At 43.9% G+C, this 24,520-nt stretch overlaps 1 protein-coding gene across 3 annotated transcripts; it reads right to left on the reverse strand.

The window, feature by feature from the left end:
- Window positions 1-113: 113 nt before the first annotated feature.
- On the reverse strand, window positions 114-18,054 carry LOC140527375 (epidermal growth factor receptor kinase substrate 8-like protein 3). 3 transcript variants are annotated; one of them, XM_072644270.1, is made up of 19 exons: window positions 17,286-18,053; window positions 14,823-14,890; window positions 14,352-14,416; window positions 14,073-14,137; window positions 8,832-8,990; window positions 8,472-8,621; window positions 8,270-8,334; window positions 7,474-7,556; window positions 6,824-7,333; window positions 6,637-6,701; window positions 6,217-6,291; window positions 5,590-5,738; window positions 4,193-4,304; window positions 3,823-3,845; window positions 3,018-3,117; window positions 2,296-2,430; window positions 1,603-1,676; window positions 761-893; window positions 114-508 (listed from the first exon to the last, which is right to left on the reverse strand). In XM_072644270.1, the coding sequence occupies exons 2-19, from the start codon at window positions 14,858-14,860 to the stop codon at window positions 497-499; spliced, it is 2,013 nt and encodes a 670-aa protein (XP_072500371.1). In that variant the 5' UTR covers window positions 14,861-14,890; window positions 17,286-18,053; the 3' UTR covers window positions 114-496. The 3 variants fall into 3 exon arrangements, with proteins under 3 accessions (XP_072500371.1, XP_072500372.1, XP_072500370.1); XM_072644271.1 differs by lacking the exon at window positions 114-508 and having other exon boundaries at window positions 618-893; window positions 6,824-6,938; window positions 7,227-7,333; window positions 17,286-18,051; XM_072644269.1 differs by lacking the exon at window positions 114-508 and having other exon boundaries at window positions 720-893; window positions 17,286-18,054.
- Window positions 18,055-24,520: the final 6,466 nt, after the last annotated feature.

Consider the following 24,520-nt stretch of genomic DNA (forward strand, 5'->3'; position numbering starts at 1 on the left):
GCAAATCTGATGGAAGTGAAGTGGAACCTCAGAATTGTTTTAATTTACATTTCCCAAATTATTCACTTAAGATCTTCCCCAAAGGTTGAATGAAAGTATACAGAGACAGGCACTTTGGTCATAGGCATTGGTTTATTAGGAGTGGGGGGGAAGAAGTAAAATAAATATTTAGTGTTTGGGCATGGCTCCAGACAGGCATGAATGGATAAGAAAAACATCATCCTGGTAACCATCTGTTTCACCCCTTTCCTCCCTCCATCCACCGTCCATATTCCCATTTCATCTCAAAGTGGTGTAGGGCCAGGCGTAGAGCTTGGCAGATAGTGGGGTCCTAGAATAGGAACTGATGTTAGGAAGGAGCTTAGAATGAGGTGTCAAATGTGGGTGAGTGGGTGGGGTATCCAAAGACATAGGACCTCTGGGACCATCCAATTTATTGCCTTGCTTGAGGAAACTAGGGATTTAATCCTTTATCCTTGGTTGTTCTGGGTGGAGTCTAAGGGCCCATCTGGGGAAAAAAAAGGATTGAATTCAGGATGCACAGGGACAAGAAGCCATAGACTTAGTAAACATAGATTTGAGTAACTGGTCACATGCCTAAAGCAACTGGCACCATGGGCCTTCTGGTCAGAATCAGTGACTGTAACCTCCAACTCCTGTAGTCACAAGGTGCTATTGATCCCTTTACCCCCTCTCCCCACTACTGCCAATGTTCAACAGGGACACACATTCAGAAAGCAGGGACCTCGGCTAGCCTTACCCCTAGCGTCATCCTCACTGCCTCTAGCCGATCCAGGATTCGGGGGGCATCCTTTGGACACACCAGCTGCAGTTCCCGGGGTTGCATGTGTAGGAGCTGGCTTCCTGTTAGCATCCCCAAACTCTTAATGGTGCTATGAGAGACAGAAGATTCTAACTAGTAATTAGGAACATTGTAATGATTCCAGGACAAGCTCTGGGGAAGCATAGACTAGGATATTAGTGTGGGGGAGTGGGAGACTATGGAGTGGAAAGTGGGGAAGAGATCTTATCCATGTTGGAACTTCCTATTTTAGCTAATTATTCTTGTTAACTAAGTGCTAAACTTTGTTGTCTAAGACTCCAGAAGAGATGGTAGTACCACAAAAATCTTGTTGCCCTGTCTTAGTTCTGGCTCCAAAGATACAGTTGGGGGAATAGACAGTTATGGTGATTGGAATCTTGGAGATGATATTATTCTGGATTGAGGGGCAATGCCTTCCTTTTCCTTTATTTCAGTTAAATTCCTATTCATTCTTTAAATCCTAAACCAAATGCCACCTATTTCATGGAATCTTCCCCAATCCTTACCCTGATTCACCATCATCCTTGGATATCACACAGCACACCTCTGCATTTTTTATGTGTTTTTATTATAGATGCCTTATTACATGAGGGCAAGGACTATATCTTACTTCATATTTGTAGCTCCCTAGCCTAGTAAAGTGCTCTTGTTGAATCAGTGGGGATGGGGGAGTGGTATTTTGTGGATCAAAGTATCTGAGAGGAATGGGATTCCCAGTGTCTCCTTTTTCAGGGCCCCCCTTCTCTCCATTCCCCTAAACCCTAGAGCCCGGCACCTACATGGTGGAGAATTTCTCTGACTCCAGCCAATCCCTCACCTCCTGTGGCTTGGAGGTGGGCCGCAGCATGGGACCCTAGGAGAACACAGAGAAGCCAGGGGTGTTAGCTGTGTTGTGTTTGTTGGTTTTGTTTTAATCCATCTACTGGATTGTAAGCTCTTTAAGGATAAGTTGCTATCTCCCAAATTTTGCTTATGAGGGGGCTTAATACATGTTTATATTTTGAATAAATGGAATTGAAAAATACACAAGAACCCTCCATAGGGTCACAGCAAGTTTTCTGTATTGTTCATTCTTGTGACCTTTTAATGACTTGACATGTGTTTTCCCTTTTCTTCACAGCATCATCCTACCTTCAGGACATCCTCCCTCCCACATCTAACTACGCAACTCAGCGCTCACTATTTTCCTAAACAGCTAGAGGTTTGGGAGGGGATCAGGCAGACAGTTCTCTGCAGTTACAACTAAAGACTGTTGCTTCACTGGCTAGAGGCAGGTGAGAGGATCTGGGGATGGGAGGGGATCGAGGAGGGGCACTCCTGGTGTGTGCTCGAGGAAGAAGCCTTCAGGCAGCTTCTAACGACATCTTCTAGTGCTCCATTTTAAGGGGTTTGAAGGACTGAAGACACCCTCTGAACTTTGGAGCCCTGAGATGAAGCTTGTTCTGTCCTTCCTAGTTACAGTTTGCAGTTACCCGAGTTAGGGAGCTAGACCAGCCCCTGTTCCTTTGCAGGCCTGACTGCAGGGGTTCCAGGATGCTGTTAGGGATGTAACCCCTTTGCCCAGATTCATTTTCCACTAGCCACCACTGTTTGCTCTGGTCCAGAATCTGTGGAAAGTCAAGGCAATTCTCATCTCAGGGACTGTGCCTTACCTGGTTGGGGGAGGGGGAGGGAACCACCAAATAGTCTCCATGGGAGGAATGGAAGTAGATTTTCCCTTTCTCTTTCTCTTCCTATATCTCTACCTTCTTCCTTCCTCTTCCCTATAGTCCCCTCTCCCCATATTTATCATGAAAAGTCCTTTTAGACTCAAACCCCTCCCCCTTCCAGGCTGTCTGCCCTTTCTGTCCCCTCCGTTCTACTCTCTGTCCCTCCCAATAAATACGTTCATCATCAGAGACAGCTGGTGGCTCAGTACATAGAGCACTGGACCTGGAATCAGGAAGCCCACAGTTCCAATATGCCCTCAGACACTCACTAGCTTTGTATGATGCCAGACAAGTCACAATTTCTGTTTGCCTCAGTTTCCTCAACTATAAAATGGGGATGATAAAGGCACTTATCTCAAAGGGTTGTTATGAGGCTTGTATGAGAAAATATTTTAATATGCTTAGCACAGTGCCTTGCAAACAAAAGCCACTTAATAAATGCGTATTCCTTCCCCCTTCATCTCTTGACAATTTTCATTCCTCACCTCCAGCACCTCACCCTGGGCCACCGTCAGCTCCTGTGGATTCTTGCTTTTAAACTCATATTGGACTTGCATTAGTAGAGGCTGCTGGGAGAGGCTGGGCCTGTAGGGGATGGACAGTCAGGGAGAGTTCTTAGGCCTCTAGGGTGAGGACCAGGGCATAGGGGAAGAGAATTCTGGAGGATAGACCTCTGACATCTGGTGCCCGGTTGAATCTTCTCAGTAGTTGGGAGTCTCATGGGGCCTTTTAGGTTACCCTTCCTTCTGCCTCATTCCTTCCCCCCACCCTTACACATAACCATGGGGCTCAAGAACAAGGCAGGGAGCAGTCTGAGGGCTGGGGACCCTTAATGGGGGGCCTGATTCTCTTTAGGTTTGAAATCCCAGAAACTTCTGTGCCTGAGCTCCTGCTGGGAACCTGGCCTCTTCCCCCAGAGTTTATCAGGGCAGGCATGAAGATGAAGCTCTAAATGTCTCATTGTTAGACTGTGGGGGCAGGGGGCACGGGCTAGGAAAGAGTCAGGAAGTATGGGGGCAAGAGACAGCTTGTTCCGGGTCTGGGAACATGGTCTGCTCTTCTCCCATGAGGATGGCACTTAGTGTCCTTGGGGCACAGTGATGCCTCTAACAAGGAGAGAGGAGGTGGGGTGGAGGAAGGTGGGGGGGGGGAGAGAGAGAGAGAGGAAGGGAGGGAGGGAGACAGACAGAGAAAGTTCTGCAGACTCTTGGGTAATTAGAGATTTATGTTTTAGGACACCAGCCCAGCGTCCTTGGGCTATGACCCACTCCTCTTGATCCTAGGACAAACCTGGGGACGATGGGATCCTGGTCCTGTAAAGAAGAAAGAACAGGGAGCAGATCAGAGCAGGGAACCAGCCTCAGGCCGTGGGAAACCTTCTAATTAGTGATGATACTTCTCCTCACACCCTCAAGACAGAGAGCCAGACAAATACAAACACACCCCCTTATTGAGGGTAATGTCACTTTGAATTTGACTGGGAGGAAAGAAAAGGGCTTGGGCAAGGCTGCCTATCTGATCTGAAGCCTGAGGAGCCTGGGAAGAGACCTGGAGTCAGAGGGATTTCTGGGACGGGTGAGGGGGCTGCCACCCACCAATGCAGAAGGTGCCAGCTGGGGTCTCTGTCCCCAGGAACCAGGAAGTGGCTCTTGTTTCTTACCTTGGCTAGGTTGTGCTGGTGGGTGACCGTGGAGGACTCTGATGATTCAGATAGCCTATGGATTCTGGGTATATATGTAGAACTTGTGGACTGTTGGTCTGCCCCATCATCCCTGGGGAAGGGAAAAAAATAACCAACTCTTTCTGAGCCAAGCCCCTTTCTACATTGAACTATGGTGCAAGGAAGACAGGAGGCAGACAACAGCGTTCCTAGTCTATGGGGGAACATAGGATCATCCATTCAAAACTGAAAGGCCCCTGAGAGGCTACCTATCCAAAATTCTTTCATTTTACATATCAGGAAACTGAGACCCAGAGAAGTCAGGTGACTTGACCAAAGTCACATAGCTACTAACTAGAAAGGTTGGGACTCAGACCCATGCCCCTGACTTCAAATCCAGCCCTTTTTGCACACAACACCATGCTACCAAAGAAAACTCTAGGCATACATATAAGAAAAGTACACAGCCAACTATATTTTAAAGAAAACAACATGGTTGGAAAAAATATTGCACTTAAAATCAGAGGACCAGGGTTTGATTCTCAACTCTGCCACTTAATATGGGAGTGATTCTGAGCAAGTCACTATACCTCTCTCAGCCCGTTTCCTTATCTGTAACATGAGATGGTTGGACAAGTTCCCCTCTAGCTTTATAGCTATATTAGCTAGGCAACTAGGTGGCACAGTAGATAGAGGAGCTGGGTTTGGAGTTAGGATACCAGAGTTCAAATCCAGTTCCAGGTACTTCCTAGCTGGCCAAGTCACTTAACTTTGATTTGCCTCAGTTTCCTTTATTCTGTAAAATGGGGATAATAACAGCACCTACAGGTTGTTGTGAGGATCAAATTAGATAATATTTGTAAAGCAGTGCCTAGCATATAGCAGGTACTATATAAATATTTATTCCCTTCCTTACTTTTCATACTAATGCATTTGTAAGGAACTACACAGGTATTATAACTTTCTGTACATATAGCTATTAAGGATCATGGGCATGTATGATTTGGAATTGGAAAAGGTCTTCCATCCACCCCCTTCACTTTTACTAATAAGGACTGTGAGGATGAGAGAGGATGGGAGAGAACTGCTCACTGTCACCAAGCAACAGAAACATCTCCAATTCTTTTTACTATATCTTACTGATGTGTTGCGGGTCAGCTTTACTTTGTACACAACTCTATTGGAGTGTAGGGTTAACCTTGATTTCCATATAAGCAGCCAAAAATACACTAATTGATTTCCTGCATTGGGCAGGAGTTGGACTCAGTGAACTGCAAGGTCCCTTCCAAATCTAAGACTCTCTGAATTTAGTAAAATACCCATGTAAGGGCATGGTTGGGGCTTGGAGGGGCGTACAGGCATCTGGGACTAATGTCATGACCAGAGTTTGCTCTCACATGCTGGTGGTCCAGAATTTTCCTAGACTTTTCCAGAAATCCATTTCATTTGGTGTCAGACAAGAATCCAGTAAGGCTATGGTCTTGGGGGTTAACCAGGGAACATCTACTGAAGCTGCCAAATGAGGGTTGGGGCAGTTGGACATCACCTGGAGGAACAACAGAGGGCATGTTCATTGCCAGGAAGACCTGAGCAGGAGACAGCATTAAAAAGACCTTGACACGCCAGGACCCAATATGTATAGATGCTTTTAAAAATGTTTGAATATTTGTGTAGAGTCCAATATGTTGAAGGATCTATCTCTCTAGTTCACGGGACCTTCTCCCTGAGTTCTTCCTCTGAGGTCTACTCTCAGTCCAGAAAATCCCTGACTATCTTGGAATTGAAGACAATGGCTTTGACCAGCATTAGCTCTGTTGGAATATGAAAGAATCTGAGTGTGCTGGGATGAAATTGAGGGGGAAATAGGACTCCCTTCTGTCTCCCACCTTCCATCCCTTTACTTGGTCATCGTACTCCTTCCCATATCCACCCCCCCATTTCTTCTGCTTCCCTCAATCTTCTGTCTGCCTGGATCTCTTCCCCTTTCATTCTCCATCATGGTCTATTGTGCCATTTCAACTTACCGAGTTCAAAGCTTGGAAGAGGAGGTGTACAAAGTTAGGGATGTCTGGTGGCTGTAGATAGGGGTCCAGCTTCCCCTGGGGATATATTAATAGAACAACCCACCCTGTCACCACCAGGGCACTCAGCTCCCTCAAAGGGGTTTAGGGCTTGGTCTTTGCCCTCTGTTACTTAATTAACTGAGTTTGCAGGCAGTAGAGAGGGAGGGGAAGTGGGAATCATTGTTCTTAGAGCTGATTGTAGAGAGGTAAATTTCAGGGATTAGGATGATTTTTGGACAAGAGGGTAGGAACTGAGGCTAGGTTTAGGAAATGGGGAGGAGTGAAGGAGGTTTGTTTTGGGGGTAGGAGGCTGGAGAAGGACTAACCACAGTTCTAGGACTAACTGCCCCCTCTCCCCCACCTCCCCAGGGGTTGACTTACCAGGAGATTGAATGAATGTTTGATCTTCTGGAAACACTCTCTGTATTGAGATTCTGAAGGAAGCCCTGTGAGGCAGAGACAGGACAGCCTGACCACTCCCAGTCCTGTGCCCGTGCCTCTCCCTCTAACCTCACCATTCCTAAATGTTCTCCTGGCGGCCCCTGTCCCACCTAGCGCCTGTGCTCACCTTTTGGGGTCTTCTTGCCTAAAATCTTCTTCTTCTTCTTCGCCTTATTTTTCTGGGTCCCCTTTGCCATCTCCACAAATAGCTCAATTTCCTCCAGGGTGTTGTTTAGTTCCTCCTGTGTACAGACAACGCACCCCGCCCCCCCCAGGCTGAGCCTTTGACCTTGAATAGGCCAGTGACCCCTGCATTCCCTCAGAATTCCATACCATTGGCCACATGCGGGAGCTTCCCGACCTGTCCCTGTAACAAGCACTAGCCTCGCCCACCTGCCCAGCATTTTTGCCATTGGTCCAGCCTCTGGTCTTCCATGGACGAGGAAGGGTCCTTCCTTCATCCCTCCCCACCTTCCCTCCACAGAGTGCCAAAAGTCAGAGGGTCCCAGGTTAAGGCTGGATATGTTTACTATGTCTCTCTGCATGTCCAGAGGGGGCTCAGGATCTGCCTTCTGTGAGGGAAACTGGGTAAACCCTTGTGGTTCCTGGGTAGTAGGCTGGTATGAGGCAAGGAATCCTGTAGTATTCAGAAGACAAGGGATGTGGTCATTCAGTCTCCCCCAGGGCTGCAGAGGAAGTCATCTTCCTCCCCTCCTTCAATCAACATCTCTCCCCACCCCCCATCCCACCTCCCTCTATGCCCTGGACCCTACTCACTCTGCTCAATGGAGTTCTGGGGATACTTTGGGGGATTTGCCTCCCAACTTTGCTGATTGGGTTGGATACCCTCAAATCTGAATCTGCGAAGAATATAATTGGATCTGATTCTGGATCTTAGAAACAGGGATAGAGGGTTCCTGTCCACTAGACTTCAGGACCTCAGGATAGCCTTTTGTCTCACCTTCTTCTCTAGCAAGGTAACTCCAGCTTCCTCTCCCCTTCATCCCACCATCCCCATTCATTTTAGTGTCAACCCTGTCCCTGGTGGACCAATCCCATTTCCTTCTCTGTTTTATTCTTTAGCCTTTAGATGTTTCCCCATCTCTAGATACTTTCCTTATCCCCATTCCTTAGCCTCTCATCTTTGTTCTTGTTTAGTTGTTTTAGTCATGTCCAACTTTTCGTGACCCCATTTCTGGTTTTTCTTTCTTTAGTGGTTTGCAATTCTTTCTCCATCCTCATTTTACAGACAAGGAAATTGAGGCAAAAAAGTAAAATGACTTGCCCAGGGTCCCACAGCTAGTAAGAGTCTGAGGGCAGATTTGAACTTGGGAAGAGGGATCTTTCTGATTCCAGGTCTGTTGCTCTATCCACTGTGCCATCTGGCTGCCCCAGCTTCCCTTTTTTGCCCTTTCTAATTCCAGCCCCATCTCCATCCTCAGTCTTTATTTGTCTCCTCTAGCTTGGTCCCTTTTCTTGACCCCTTTCCTACCCTCAAGGATAGGCCCTGGAGCTAAGGGCCACCTATCCTTGGGAACATCACGGGGCCATGGGTGTTAGAGGGAGGCTTTACCTTGATTCTTTTCTCTCTTTGGATTCATTGATAGCCTTCTGTAGGTTATTCCTCAAGATCTCAGCCTGGAGAAAGGATGATCAGAATATGTGAGTCTGGGCAGGGGCCCTGCCTCTCCCCGGCCTAAACCTGGGATTCTTCTATTATTCCTTCCAGGACAGTAAGGTCATTACTTTCCATCCTTCCTCCCCAGGCTGCTCACCCCAACTTCCCAGCACTGGAATGCCAGGATACTGGTGAAAGGCTGGGCCAACTCCTGAAGGACGATTAATAGAATGGACTTGTAGGAACAGCTATTCAATATGGCATCCAGGGATTGTATGCCATCCAAGGGGTAGGAATCCAGCTCTTCCTGTGGGAGAAAAGGAAGGGTTCAGTAAAGGTATCTTCTTTAGAACCAGGACACATTCTTTCCTGGGGGTTCTTTCTACCGTGGAAAACCCATAACCCTAATCTGGCCCTCCCAAACCTGGGGGAGTCGTAGGGGAGGGATCAGTATGAGAATGAATGGTCAAGGTTCCCTGGGGGAAAGAGAAGGGGAGGGCTATGATGAAGTCCTCACCCTGGTCTCAATATCTAAGATTTGGAGCGAGTGGTTTTTGACTTGTAGGACCATATCCTGGCCCCACACTTGACCTTGAGCATCCATCATCTGTAGCTTCCGGATTACATCCTTAGGTTCCTGGATAGTTCCTGAGCCAAGCTTACAGGTTATCAGGTGCTGAGGAATAAGAAGGGAGAATTCTCAGGAGTTGGGGGAACTTTGAGGAGGCGGTGCAGCAGACCCCTTGTTCATGTGGTAAGAAGTGCTCTGGGGTGGTGAAATGATCCCCAGGATCTCCAGAAACTACCCTCAATCTTGCCCAGGTCAAGGGCAAGGGCAAGGGCAAGGTTGGAGTTAGGGAATATTTCAGGGGAGAGGGCAAAGGAAGGCCGACTTTAGGCATACTTCAGGGTTTGGGTCAGAGAATGATCTGTTTAAAGGGAGAACTTTGGGACCATCTTGAATCTATGGGGTCTCAGATACCAGAGAAAGATCTGGCTGCCCTTTTGATTTCCTGGTGCCCTAGAGATAAAGTCCACACTCCTTTGCTTGCTTCTCAGAGACACAAACCAGCCTTTCCCTTCTTTGACTATCTTGTCTCACGTTGCTCCCCAAGCCATGCTCAGCTCCAACCAGGCAGCCCCAGAACTTGTCATTTCATCTCTGCATCCCCAGAGCCAGACATGGGAACTTGCACAGAGGGAGAGGGACTGGAAGCTTTCATTAGCATAGGGAACTCTTGGGTGAGGGAACTCCTTCTACCAGTGCAAGCTGGCACCTCCTCTGTCTTAGAGTTATATTGAGCACTGAAAGATTACATGCCTTTCCCACAATATTATCAGAGCGAGGCTGGAACTCTCTGACTCTCAAGACACTAGGCCATGCCATCTATCTTTCACATATGAGGTTCCTCATAAATATGTGCTGTATTATTGTGCTTGCTGAATCCTGTTCTTGTGTCTGTGACTGCACATATGAGAATTCTGTCCCTTCACAGACCCCTACCCAGTGTCTGGGAGGCAGCTCCAACCCCATGCCCTCCATGAAGTCTCTGGCTTCTACAGCACTTCCTGCCTCCTCTGGGCTCCCAAGCTGGATGCTGTATCTGTTAGCTTGGGTTATTCAACTGTTTCATGAATCTGTCTTTTTCACTTGGTCTAGTCTACAAATTACAAGTGTGTTGCTGTCATCTCAATTCTCTCCTCTCCCTGTCCCTCTTCTTCTCCTTTTCCCTTTTTTCTTCTCTTTCTCTCTCCCTCTCATTCACCTTCTGCCTTTCTTTCTCCTTGTGTCTCTTTACCTCTTCTTCCTGTTTTCCTTTCCCTTCCTTCCTTCCTTCCTTCCTTCCTTCCTTCCTTCCTTCCTTCCTTCCTTCCTTCCTTCCTTCCCTTCTTCCTTCCTTTCTTCCTATCTCTCTCCTCTCCCTCCACTTCCCTTTCCTGCCTCTCATATGGACCCCACAATGCCTCTGTTGGCCACACTCACCTTTCTGTGAACAAACGTAGTCTCTGTCAGAACCCTCATGTCTCCCCTCTCCTTCTCTACTTCAGCAAAGATTTGATTTCTCAGCATTATAGACTCTCAAGGTTGGAAGGGAACTCAGCCATTATTAGTCTACCTATTATTACTCGAACAGGAATTCCTGACAATTGGCCATCTGGTGCCCAGCACACAGTAACCTAAGAAATGCTTGTTGATTACTGAGTGATCTAACTCCAGCTTGAAGGACTCTAGGGTCAATCTGACATTTATACAGACTGTCTCAAAAGTCTTTTATGACTTTCAGCTTAATGCTTCAAAGCAGTATATTATATGTTATCTCACTTAGTCCTTGCAAAAATCCCTGAGGCAGATGCTATTATAGCCAGGTCCAGATTAGTGAGAATAATGAGTCACCTGAAGTGTTGGCAAATGTTGAATTTGCCCTATTCAAAGTTCTTATTATATAAAATATAGTCATTTATTCCAGCCCAATCAAAATATGTAGCACAAATTCAGATTTTGTGAATATTTCATATGGATTCATTAGTCCACCTAATGGAGCCAGGCAGTGTGAAATTCATGTTATAAATAGGGAAACTGAGGGTGAGAGGTTAAGTGATTTGTCCAGGATCGTACAGTTAGTGTTTGCGGCAGGATTCAAACTCAGTTGTTCCTAACTCTGATTCCAATTCTCTAGGCACTGTTACTTTGCTGTCACTGTTCAGTTGTGTCCAACTCTTTGTGACCTGGTGTGGATCTTGGTAAATAGATAAAGAGGTAAAGAATCTGAGCCAAGTGTTAGAGTCATCTGGGAATGTGAAAATGAATCATAGGTCACAGTCGTAGACCATTGGCATAAACCGCAGTGGCAGCAATCAGATAAGGTTGCTAGGCAACATTGATAGGGGGAGATCCAAAGCTTAGATAAAACACTGCCCTTACCCTCATATGGAAAGACCATTGGTTTTGTGATTAGAGGATCTGGGTTCAAATTCTGCCCTTGGTGGTTGCTACAAATCCCTTCACCTCCATGGATTTCACTTTCCTCATTTGTAAAATAGAGGGATTGAATTCAGTACCTCTCAGGTCCTTCTCCGTTCCAAATTGATATGATGGAGTCTAATCCAGTAGGAAACATGACACATACATCAATAACAATATGTCAATTGCATTATTTGTTTAGAACTTCCTCCATAATCTATGACTTAAGAGATAAGACTGGGAGTTTCCTGAACCTCAAAGAAGTTAGGGGATTTGCTCAGGGTCATTGAATTGGTAGGTGTTAGAGCTGGAATTGGAACCCAGGTCTTTTTGATGCTGCATCCAACATTCATTCCCTATACCATGTTGTTGTTTAGTCATTTTTCAGCTGTTCCAACTTTTTGCGACCTCATGTGGGTTTTTTTTTTTTTGGCAAAGATACTTTGCTCATTTTACAGATGAGGAAACTGAGGCAAACAGAGTTAAGTGACCTATCCAGGGTCACAATGGACTGCAGCCCATCTCAGCCTTCCCTCCCCCCCACTCCCCATCCTTCTATATGCAAGACTCCAAGCCAAGCTACTGCTGCCCTCTGTAGTGAATGACATTCCACTTGGAGATTTCAGTTCAAATCCTAGTTATGACACTTGCTGGACAAGCCAGTTCATCCCACTGAGCCTCAGTTCTCTCATCTGTAAAATGAGCATAATTATATTTGCAGTATGTAATCCTTCACAGGATTGTTGAGGGAAAAGTGCTTTGTAAATTTGAAAGGACTATATAGATTTAAATTGTCATAATCTAAGATTTCCTTTCTCCCTTATACTTTCACAATGCCTGCTGAATGTCACTGGCTGACTTCAGAAACCACTGCCAGGGTCTCTCTGTTGGAAGATAATTAAGAACTGTGTGGTCTTGGCCAGATTCCCACCAAGGGAAGATGACAGCGACCTGGCATCACTGCTCATCCTCCCTTCTACTCCTCTTGTTTCTTCCCACAGTGGTTGTCCTACACCTTCTCTTCTGTTAATCTTCTCATTCTCACCTCCGCCTCCATTCCCCTCACCCACCTTGAGCAGATGACTTCAACTTATGCTGGACAGAAAATATCTAGATCCTATGTTGTGAACTTCCCTTGTCCTCCCATTCTAATTTCAGCATGTCAACCACTGTGCCTATATCTGTTCCCTTGTCTTTCCCTCCAGGTTTAGTTCCTCTAAAGAGTTTTTCTCCTCTTCTCTAAAATTAACTGTTGCTTGAAGTCAATTTCTCTAGTCCTTCTTCGCTCCTTAAATTCACAATTAGCTCCCCCTCTCTCATTATCACCGTCTCATTGTCCAGATACCTTCCTCTTCCTTTGGACATAGTCATTTACTTTATTTTTTAAGAACAAAATAAAACAAACATCTTTCACTTTCTGAAGGAAGGAAGAACTTACTATGCTACAATTACTATAACAGTAGTTATCCCCAAAGGATGGGATATAACAGTCAGCCAAAGCTAGCACAATGAAATTTAATATGAATCAATTAAAGTTTTATGATCAGGTTAAAACAATAGGTGACAATAAGTACAGGATTGGAGATATGTGGCTAGAAAGCCTTTTATATGGAAACAGCCTAGTGGTTCCAGTAAATTATGGATGAAATGAAAGTTGTTGGTATTAATCGAGCACTGTCTTCTGCCATGGTCAGACCATATCCAGAGCAGTGTCCAGTTCTGGCTCCCATAGTTTAGAAGGGACGTTGATAAACTGAAAGAAGGTCACTGGGATGATGTAACATGAAGATTAACTGGAAATGCTTAATCTGAAGAAAAGAAGCCTTGGTGATGATTATCTACCAAGGGTCCCCAAACCATGGTACAAAGGCCAAATGTGGTATGGCCAGCAGGCTAAGAATAGTTTTTATATTTTTTAGTACAAGGCAGTGGTTTGCTGACCCTTGGAGGGGTAGCATCTGGAAGAGAAATTGGCTAGCTCTGCTTTGATGCAGATAGTAGAATGAAAAACACCGTTGGAAGGTACAGGGAGGAAGATTTCTTCTCAGCATAAGGAATGATTTCCCGACAATTGAGACTGTTCAAAAATCAATAGACTACCTGGCAGATGGGAGAGAGAGGCAAAGGGGAGATGCTAGAAGGAATTTCTTTATCATTGGAGGGAGAATCATTAAGCAGAGACTGGATGCTAATTGAGGTGATTCCTGCTCAGGTGTGGGTTGGATTATATGACCTGACATTCCAACTCTGAGATCGCAGCCCTTCTAACTACCTTTCATAGCCAACTCTCTCAAATTTGTGGTCTACCCTTCTGTTCTAACAGGCAGATCCTCATCTTAGTGTCATTCTCATTTATTAACATCACACTCCTTCTCACTAGCTGCACAAATCCCTTAGCCTTTCTGAGCCTCAGTTTTCTTATTTGTAACATGAGGAGATTGAACTGTCTGGCCTCTCACTGATCCCATGATATGATCCCATGATCAGCACTCTTTCTGCTTCTGACCCTTCTCCTGGAATTTCCTCCCTTCCCCTCCTCTCCACACCCAGGGCACCTTGGCACTTAATCAATCTCTAATTGCTTTAATGATTATAGATTTGGACTCCCTAACTAAACTGTAAGCTCTTCCAGGGTAGAGGCCATCTCTTCTCCTGAAGCACTAGCACAGTGCAAAACCATATGTATTTGAAATAAATTAATTAAATGGAATTAAAAGAATCTCTGGGGGACCTGGGAGAACTAAGGGGTGTGTGTGTGTGTGTGTGTGTGTGTGTGTGTGTAGTAGCGGTTCTCACCTCCACACGTTGCTTTAGGATGATGGGTTCTGAAGCCATGGCCTGAGAATACTCTTTCCGTTGTTCTGAAGGTGAGAACAGAAGATGAAGAGGGCAAAGGGCTGGGCTGTGGTGGTGGTGGGGAGGTCAGGAGACTGAGGGCAGGGGGTGAGGATGAGAAAGGGAAGGAAAGGAGAAGAGGCAGAATGGGAAGTTGTGGGGGGGTGGATGGCAGGAGAATATAGGAAAAGGAATGGAAGGGAGAGAACAGGAGGGCAAGGATGGAGAAGAGAAACTTACGGTAAATGGTTTTGCTGCTGGGTCTGGACATGCTATTGGATCTGTTGAGGGCTGACCTGGATTCTCTAGAAAGCCAACCCCAAAAGATATATGATCAGAACCTAGGAGATGGTGGGGTGCAAAAAGAGGGATATGGGGATTGGATATACAGAGATATAGGTCTGAAAGGGAGTGAACAGAAGGTGGGGGCCTTGGGGAAACAAGATTAAGTTCCCAAGAAGAGAAAAAAAGGTAGACCCCTGAGGGGAAGGGGAAAGAGAAAAGGAGGAGAAAAAGGAAAAGAAAAAGGGGAAAGGGGAAAGGGAAAGGGAAAGAGAAGAGGAGGAGAAAAAGGAAAAGGAGAAAGGGAAAGGAAAAGGGAAGGGGAAGGAGAAAGAAAGGGGGAAGGGGAAAGAAAATCATTGGGAAAGGAAATGAAACTTTGGAAAGGAATAATGGGGTCTGGGGAGTCTGAAAAATTCTAGGACTCACTGATAGGGCCAGTCATCCCTGTGAGTGACATAATCCATCCTTTATGCTTGGTGGTGTGCTCTGGAAACCTAGGGAAAAAATTGCACTTCTTGACCTTTCAGTCCAACCTCTGATAGCCCCGAGAAGTAGGACTCCTCTAATCTCCAGCCCTCAAACTTCTATCTCCTGAGACCCTTCCCACAAAGTCTCTGGGTATCTCTCTTCATAGGGCAGGGCCTATTGACCAATATCCTATCTGGAGGTTGAGGGGAAGGAACCACATCAGAACATCAGGGAAATGGGTATGTGAGAGAGAAGCAGCTGCCTCCCATTTCGTTAGAAAGAAAAATGACTCTGAAGTCAAACAAATTAGGTTCAAATCCAGCCTGGGATATGCTTACTACTGATATGACCAGATACAAGTCACTTAAGCTCCCTAAATCTCAGTTTCCTTATCTGTAAAATAAGTCCCTTCTAGCTCCAGATGAATAATCCTAAAACTCTGAGGAGACAGAATTCCCAATATTTGGTTTGTGAAACTTATTCTAAAGGTCAGAGGATGAGACTCCTCATTTCGCTAGAAGGCCTCTGGAGGGTCAGGAAGCAGAAACCCAGGTTAGCATGTGCTAGAGATCAAAGCCCCAAGTCGTTGACTTTGGCCTAGAGTATAGATGTATGACCCAGGAATCAGTGGCTAACGATCAAACTGGGGCTCTCCTGCTTGCAAAGTTTCTTAGAGGGGAGAGGAGCCTTCTAAGGAAATTTTGGGGTCTTTTCTAGTCTTTGGTTTCTCCATCTTACAGATAGGATGATGGATTCCTTGGACAGAGAAGACCCTTTGGAGGTGCGTGTTTGTGTGTGTGTGTGTGTGTGTGTGTGTGTGTGTGTGTGTGTGTGTGTGTGTGGGCTCTATTAAGGTACTGGGTGAACTTGGGAAAAGTATAAATTAGAGGACCATCACCTTACTTATCTGAGCTTTTATAAAAACACCACCCTTTTGGTTACAGTAAATGTATTACTAACAATAACAATTACTAACAATAATAACTTAACAATAATAATAATTACTAAATAATAACAATTACTAACAGTAATAATAGTTACTAACAATAATAATTACTAACAATAACAAAAACTAGGAGGATAAAAGAGGGAGATAGGTTCCCTGGGCCCTTTCTTGCCTTGGAAACCCCCATAGACAATTTAGGTCAAAGTCTCTTAAGAGCCCAGGGATCTCATTTCTCCCCTAGGTAAGTGCCTAATAGAGCGGCCAGGTGGCTCATTGAATGTCCTGAGTTCAAAGCCTAGCTCAGACCTTAATTAGTTGTATGTCTTTGGACCAGTCTTAACTTCTCTCAATGTCAGTTTCCTAAATGTGTAAAATGGGGATAATAATAGCTCCTACCCCGTTTGGTTGTTGTGAGGGTCAACTGAGATAATATGTAGGAGCAAACTTTAAATGCAGTATAGTAATTGCTAGCTACTATCATGATCTAAGTCCTCCTTTTCCTCACCCTTGTTCAAAAATTTCACCCTTGAGCGTGACAAACTCTACTTCTGAACTCAAAGGAGAGGAAAGGAGACCTTGGCTAGTTCTTTCTTATGTACCTGTATCCCTGTGGGCTCCTAGTCCTTCTGCCTATCTGGTACGGGTCTGGATGCTGACCCTCTTTGCCCATGATTGTGGGGTCTGGTCATGGGAAGAGGCTGAAAAACACTTGACCATAAGCATTCTCCGTAGTCTAGGAACTGGTGATAGAGCAAAAGTCACAGTCAGTACTATCTATGTCCTTGGAAAATGTCTGCTTCCCAGAAAGCAGAGATTCAGGGAAAGGGAGACTGAGACCAAGGAGGAGTGAGGGATGAAATAGAGACAGAGAGAGGAATCTAAGTATCTGGTAATAATGGGTATCAACCCCAAAACCCCACTCACCCATTCCATCCTGTCCTGGTCCCCTACACCCCTATTTGGTCTGAAATTCCTGATTCTATCTGGGAAAAGTTTGGGGAGTAAAAAGGAAGCCAGGAAGAAAATCATTGACGCCATGACCCAAATATCCACCCCCGGAGTGGATGAAAAGACCACCCAGGAGCTAAGGCAATAGAAAACTGTCAGCTAGGTGTAAGGCGATTAGGATTCAGTTCATTTCCTTTGGGTCAGGGTTAGGGCTTTCCCAATCAATCATCCTTGGCCAGGGGGATATAACCCACCCTAGGCCCTTGATCCCTTCGTGGCAGGGTTGGGTCTGGATTCCAATGTTCTTTCAAGCTGTGGCTTCCCAATTAGTCCATTCAAGCCCAGAACTGACTATGCCTCTAGGTTCCTTAGGATCAGGAGTGGACCTGGAATGTCAAGGTCCCTGAGGGTCCTTGATCTTTGAGAATGCAGGCTCCTGGGGCCCCAAGAGGGTGAAACACTGCTCTAAAGTGACTAGGTTCCATTTTTCCCCATCCCCATTCCCTTTTCCACAATTGCCCTATTACCTGCAGCACTGGCCCCAGGTCCTAGAAGTCCAGCTGATGCGTCTGACTCCTTGAAGTGAGAATCAGCCCACTAGATGTGTGTGTTGAGGAGTTAGGAAGGCAGTAGTCCCACCCAGCAGACAACAAGATTTCTTTCCCAGGTTGCAAGATGGTGATGATAGCAGCAGCAGCAGCCACACCTTATGGTCTTTGGACTCTTAGTAGGCGGAGAGTATCCATGGGTAGCTGCCCACCCCCACCTCTCATCCTTGTTCTAGGAAGGCACATGCCCTGACCTGTGATTGGCTATGTTGATGCCTGACTCCTCACATCCCTGCTTCCCTGGGACTTTTCCCTGCTCCTACCCTTATGTTTCTTCCCACCCTCCTCTAGCTCTGGTCCTCTGTTCATATTTGAAGCTTTAGCAGGACCTCTGGCTGCAGGGAAGAGGCCCTCCCCTTTCCTTAGCTTTCTCAGTTCCCTTTATCCTCCTCAAAGGTCATCCAACCCAAGCCCTTCCCAAATCACGAGTCCCTCAAATAACATTCTCAACATGTGGTCCATCCAGCCTCTGCCAGAAGACCTCCATCGATGGGCAGCTAACACTCCTAGAGGCCACATATTCCACCTCAGGAAAAGCTCTAAGTGCTAGGAAGTTATTTCCTTTCTTGTTTGTGTAGGTGAGATCATAGGTCAGAGGACTGATATCTGGAAGGGACTTTCATTATCATTTAGTCCAGCCCCTTTGCTTGAGGGATAAATAATTTGAGGCTTGGTCATGGTCGCACTGACAATGAATAACGGCAGAAATTCCAACCCTGATTCTCAGCCTTTTATCTCCATGCAGTCCTCTCTCCACAAAATCTTGTTTCCTGTGAGTGTAACTCATTCCACTGGGAGCTCCTTGAGAGCAGGGGCTAATTCTTTTGGGTCTGTCTTTGCTTCCCCATCAATAACATGGTTCCTGGCACATAGTAGCTACTAGATAAATGCTGTCTATTATTATCATTATATCTTGTATATTCATATTAATTATTAGACTTAGAATTAGACTTAGTAACTATCAATTAATTAATTAATATTAATGGTTAACTTATTAACCATTAGAATGTGAGCTCCTTGAGGGGAAGGAGTTCTAGCACACTGTTGTTAAAAGCCCATTTTGTGATTTTCTTGGCAAAGATACCGGAGTATTTCCATTTCCTTCTTCAGCTCATTTTATAGATGAGGACACTAAGGCAAACAGGATTAAATGACTTGCCCAGGGTCTCACAACTACATGTGTCTGAGGTTGGGATCTAACTCAGGAAGATGAATCTTCCTGATTTCAAGCTCAGTGCTTTATCCACTATGGTGTCACTTAGCTACCCATGTTCTCTGTGGTACATAGTAATCTCTTACTAATGCTCGTTGACTGACTGACTTTCTACCTTTATCCATAATTGTCTTTTCACCTCTCCTACTCCCCACCTCAGGCCCTGTGGGAGCTCCCTAGATTCCCGGTTGGGACCTGGGAACTGTTAAGCAAAGGAGCAAAACTTATATTCTTCCTTTCCTCACCCTAGTTTGCCTAACTAACTTACTTCCCAGCCTAGTTCCTGATTTTTCCTGCAGAAAGAGAAGTCACTGTAGAGTTTAAAAATCTTCTTCCTTCCCAATGCCCCCTGCTTAGTAGTAACTTCTATAGAGGAATCCAGAGCTCACCTTGGACCTAGTAACGGAGATTCCTGGAAATGATTAGAATAATAAGCATTGCTTAAGAAGCTTTTATATCTATGCAGTCTTGACATCTGTAAATAATTTTTATATGACTTCTTTTGCTTCAACAGCAAGGACACACACATACATACTTACATACATATATACATACATACATATGCACACACATACATTTCTGTGTTGGCCGAAACAAGATCAAAGATGGGATAGACTCTCTGCTGGGGTGGATGGGACAGTTACAGCAGACAAAAGAGAGGAGAGCGGCTCAAATCTTATTTTGTTTCTGGTTGTTTTTTTTTTTCCTGCAAAGGACAAAGAACTTTGCACTGGAAATGATGGAACAAAAATGACTAACAGGGACTTGATACCCCAGATAAGTAAATGTATTGTAAAGTACTACCTAGATGCCCTTGAGAATGCAAATCATCTGGACTTTATGAACTACCAACTCACTTCCTGGAATAACTGCCACATATAAATGCTGAGTGACTGTCAGTGTTGTTGGAAAGATCCTGAAAAATGGGAGAAGTGTGGCAAGATTGGAGAAGGGCAAATTTACCTTTTATCCTCCAAAGAGGAGAGGAAAGAATCTGTAATCTATAGACTGATAGGCCTACAGGCCAGTGAACTTGACCAAGATTTAAGGCTGGCAGAGCAGTGGATGGAGTACTGGACCTGGAGTCAAGAAGACCTGAGTTCAAATCTGGCCTTACACACTTACTAACTGTATAACCCTGGGTTACTTAACTTCTGCCTGCCTCAGTTTCTCTAATTGTAAAATGGGAATTATAATAGCACCTGCCTCCCAGGGAATCAAATGAGATAATATTTGAAAAAGTATTATCACAATGCTTAGCACCTAGGAAGCACTTAATGCTTCCTTCCTTTCTGGGAAAATTCTATAATGGGTAATTAAAGAGACAGTGAACCTCTAGAAAGGGAAGCAATGATTCCAAAAGGTTATGTGACTTCTTCATAAAATAGGTCACACCAGGCTAACCTTATTTCCTTTTTGGACAGGTTTACTAAACTAGAAAATGAGAGGAATGCTATGAATATTATTCACCTGGATTTAATGAAGCTTCTGGTAAAGTCCAACATGTTCTTTTTGTTAAGAAGATGGTGAGATTTGGATAAGACAGTAACACAATCAGTTGGCTTCAGAAATCACTGGATGCCTAGACTTGAAGAGTAGTTGGTTGTTAGTGGTTCAATGACAACGAGGCAGGAGGTGTTCAGAAGAGTAGCCCAGGGATCTGTGTTTGTCCCTATGTTGTTGAACATATTTATCAATTATTTAGTTAAAGGGATAATTGGTATAGCAAATCAATTTGCAAATGACACAAAGCTGGGGTGCAAAGTTAAGCCACTGGTTGAGAGTCAGGATCTTCACAGGCAAGGGCATGCTGTTGAATCTGTTTTTTCCCCTGTTCTACTGTTTTTTCTTTAATAGTATTTTATTTCCCCCCAACTGCATATAGTTTTCAACGTTCATTTTTGTAAAATTTTGAGTTCCAAATTTTTCTCCTTCCCTTCCTTTCCCCCCTCCCCAAGACAGCAAGCAGTTTGATATAGGTTATATATGTACAATCATGTTAAACATATTTCCACATTAGTTATATTGTGAAAGAAGGACAAAGGAACAAGAAAGAATAAAACAAAAAGCAAAAAACAGTGAAAATAGTATGCTTCGATTTGCATGAGGACTCCCTAGTTCTTTCTCTGGATGTGGAGAGCATGAGTCTTTTTAAATGTCTTGGATCATTGCACTGCTGAGAAGAGCTAAATCGATCGTACCTAATCATCACAAACATTGCTGTATATAGCATTTCTTTGGTTCTGCTCGCTTTCCTTAGCATCAGTTTGTGTAAGTAAACCTTTCAAGATTTTTCTGAAATCTGCCTGCTCATCATTTCTAATGGCACAATAGTGTTCCCTTACATTCATGTACCACAATGTGTTCAGCCATTCCTCAATTGATGCACATCTCCTCAGTTTCCAATTCTTTGCCACCACAAAAGAGCTGCCTTAAATATTTTTGTACATGTAGGTCCTTTCCCCTTTTTATGATGTCTCTGCTATACAGATCTAGTAGTGGTATTGCTGGATCAAAAGGTATGAACAGTTTGGTTGCCATTTGGGCATAGTTCCGAATTGTTCTCCAGAATGGCTGGATCAATTCACAATTCCACTAACAATGCACTAATGTTCCAATTTTCCCACATCTCCAACATTTTTAATTTTCCTTTTCTGTCATGTTAGTCAATCTAAATGTGGGGTGGTACTTCAGAGTTGTTTTAATTTGTGTTTCTCTAATCAATAGTGATTTTGAGTATTTTTTCATGTGATTATAAATAACTTTAATTTTTTCCTGTGAAAACTACCTGTTCATATCCTTTGAGCATTTATGAATTGGGGAATGACTTGTATTCTTATAAATTAGACCCAGTTCTCTCTATATTTTAGAAATAGGCCTTTATCAGAAATACTGGCTGTAAAATTCCCCCCTGCCCTGTTGTATTGCTTTTGTTTGTGCAAAACTTTTTTAAGTTTAATGCAACCCAAATTATCCATTTTGTATTTTATAATGTTCTCTGGCTCTTGATTGGTCATAAACTTTTCCTTTCTCCATAGATATGACAGGTAAACTATTCCTTACTCTCCTGATTTGCTTATGGTATCATCCCTTATGTCTAAATCATGTACCCATTTCAGTCTTACCTTGGTATAAGTGTGGAAGGCTGATCTATGACTAGTTTCTGCCATGCTATTTTCCAGTTTTCCCAGCCATTTTTGTCAACTAATGAATCTTTCTGCTGAATCTAAGAAGATGAAATTCAATAGAGGTTAATATAAAGTCTTGTGATTGAATACAAAAAATCAACAGCATAAATTTAAGATAGGGAAGGAATAGATAGACAGCAGTTGTCCTGAGGAAAAAAAGTGAGTCATGAATTTAATATAGTGTGATATGATAGCCATAAAAGTTAATGCAATTTTGGGTTGCATTAAGAACTTCTAAGGATAAGTCAGTCCCTCTCATAAGACCTCTTCTTGAGTATTATATTCAGTTCTGGGTGCCATGGTTTAAGAAGGACAATGATAAGCTAGAAGGGAGGGTCAGAGGAAGGCAACTAAGATGGTGAAGGGTCTTGAATTCATGGCATATAGACACTGATTGAGGTAAATGGGCATGGTTAGCCTTGATAAGAGAAGATTCAAGGAGAGCATGGTAACTGTGGTCAAGTATTTGATGAAGTATCACGTGGAAGAGCCATTACACTTGTTTTGTTTGACCTAAGAGCATAGAATCAGGAGCAAAGCATAGAAACTACAAAGAAACAAATTTTGTCTTGATGTCAGGCAAAACTTCCTAACATTTTGAGCTGTCCAAAAGTGGAATGGACTATTTGGAGAGGTGGTGGGTTCTTCCTCTTGAGAGGTATTAGAGGCACATAGCAAGAATTTAATAAACGTTCATTTCTTTGTTTCCTTCCTTACAACAACTCTGTAAGGTAGGTGCTAAAAGTATTATTATCCCCATTTTATCAGTGAGGAAAATGAAGCTCAGAGAAGTTAGACAACTTATCCACAATCATATAGCTAGTAAATATCAGAGGTTGGATTTGAACTCAGGTCTTCCTTATTCCAAAGCTAACATTCTACTTATCTCAGGGAAACCAGTTGGTTTCAGCATCCCCTTCCCCAAGTCCCAACTTCATGACCAACTAAGTATAGGCTCTCCCTCATTTCCACATTAGTTTTAACAATGGTACCATCTTTATAGGGCAGCTAGATGGTGCAGTGGATGGAATACCAGTGCAGGAGTCAGGAGTTCAAATCTCACCTCAGACACTTGACACTCACTAGTTGTGTGACCTTGGGCAAGTCACTTAACTCCAATTGCCTCATCCTAGGTCATCTCCAGTCATCCTGATGAATACCTGGTCACTGGATTCAGCTGGTTCTGGAGGAGAAGTGAGGCAGGTGACCTGCACAGCCTTCTCTCACTCAAAACAAAGTCAAGTGCAAGTCATGTCATTATTTCTGTGATGGCATGGTCTTCTTCGGCAACGAAGGATGAACACACACACCATCTTCAGCCCTTTCTCCAACTTCTTCTCCACTTATTATCCAGGACCAAATGCCATACTTAGCTTCTTATTTGACCCAATCTTAAGCTAGAGGCAGTGGGGGCATAGTGATGAGACCTAGAACTAAGCATCTTTAGGGATCTGGGTTTTAATACTACCCCTGACACTTCTTATCTTCCTAGTCATTCTATCAAATTAGGCAATGCATTCAAAGCAGCAATATGAATGTTAACTATTATTGTCTCTACCCCCAGCTTTGTCAATCTTATTATCATCATAATTACTCCATCTCCTTTGCTCCTCACTCTATTGTGTCTTTTCTCACCAAACTCTTATCCTTTACGTCATTGTTATCAGTAGCCCTGGAATGGAAGTTTAAAGCTGGAGGGAAATTGAAAGATCAGTTAGAAACTGGCATCCTGACGCTATAGAAGAATACTTGACCCACACAGTCACCAATCTAGGATATGACTGCCGTGAGTTATGAGGGAGGGGAACTTAAAGGCTTGTTGACATTTTGTTCTGTCTGTTGTCCTTGATTCTGGTAACCTGGAATCAACAAAGATGCCACTCCCTGGGGAGGGGTTTGAGCAATGACGCAGACGCCTGGGGTTCAGAAGGAGACTAAGGAGTAAGGCAAGGGTCAAAGAAAAATTATTGATTGGGCCCAGGGTATGTCTATAATTATTAGGCCTATCAATAGGCTAGAAGAAGTGAGATCAGGAAATAGGAATCCAGTGGAAAGGAACTTGGGGCAAATGGTTTCTGGGAGAAAGATTCCTTAATAGTATTTTATTTTCCTCCAATTACACGTAGTTTTCAGCATTCATTTTTGTAAAATTTTGAGTTCCAAATTTTTCTCCTTTCTAAACATATTTCCACATTAGTCATATTCTGAAAGAAGAAAAAGAACAAGAAAGAAAAAAGCTAAAAGCAAAAAAAGTGAAAATAGTATGCTTTGATTTGCATGCAGACCCATAGTTCTTTCTCTGGATGTGGATAGCATGATCGATACAGAAGTGAAGTAAGCTTGTGGTGGCAGCAGTGTGTGTCAAACCTAGAGAACAAGGTGGTTTAGACTTTAGGTCCAAGGAGGCAACATGACTTTCCTGGGGAACACAGAGTTCAGATGCCAGGCTAGGGAGGTGGGTAGAGTAGCCATCTTCAAAGAACAGTAGGACTAACCCTGCAGGTAGACAGAGGACCACATGGGACAGAGAAAATAGATCTAGAATCTCAGAGGTTCCCAAACTTATTTGACCTATCACCCCCTTTTCAAAAAAATTTACTCATTGCCTCCCCCCAGAAATCGACTTTCTTTAACCCTTCAACAGTTTTTTTGAAATTTGCTTCTTTTAAAAAATATATAAATTTTTAAAAAATGACACATCTTAAATTTAATAATTTATTGTAAATTTGTGATGTTTTTCCCTGCATTGAAAT

The sequence above is a fragment of the Notamacropus eugenii genome, chromosome 2 (assembly GCF_028372415.1).
Source record: "Notamacropus eugenii isolate mMacEug1 chromosome 2, mMacEug1.pri_v2, whole genome shotgun sequence".
In the NCBI taxonomy this organism is placed as follows: Eukaryota; Metazoa; Chordata; class Mammalia; order Diprotodontia; family Macropodidae; genus Notamacropus; species Notamacropus eugenii.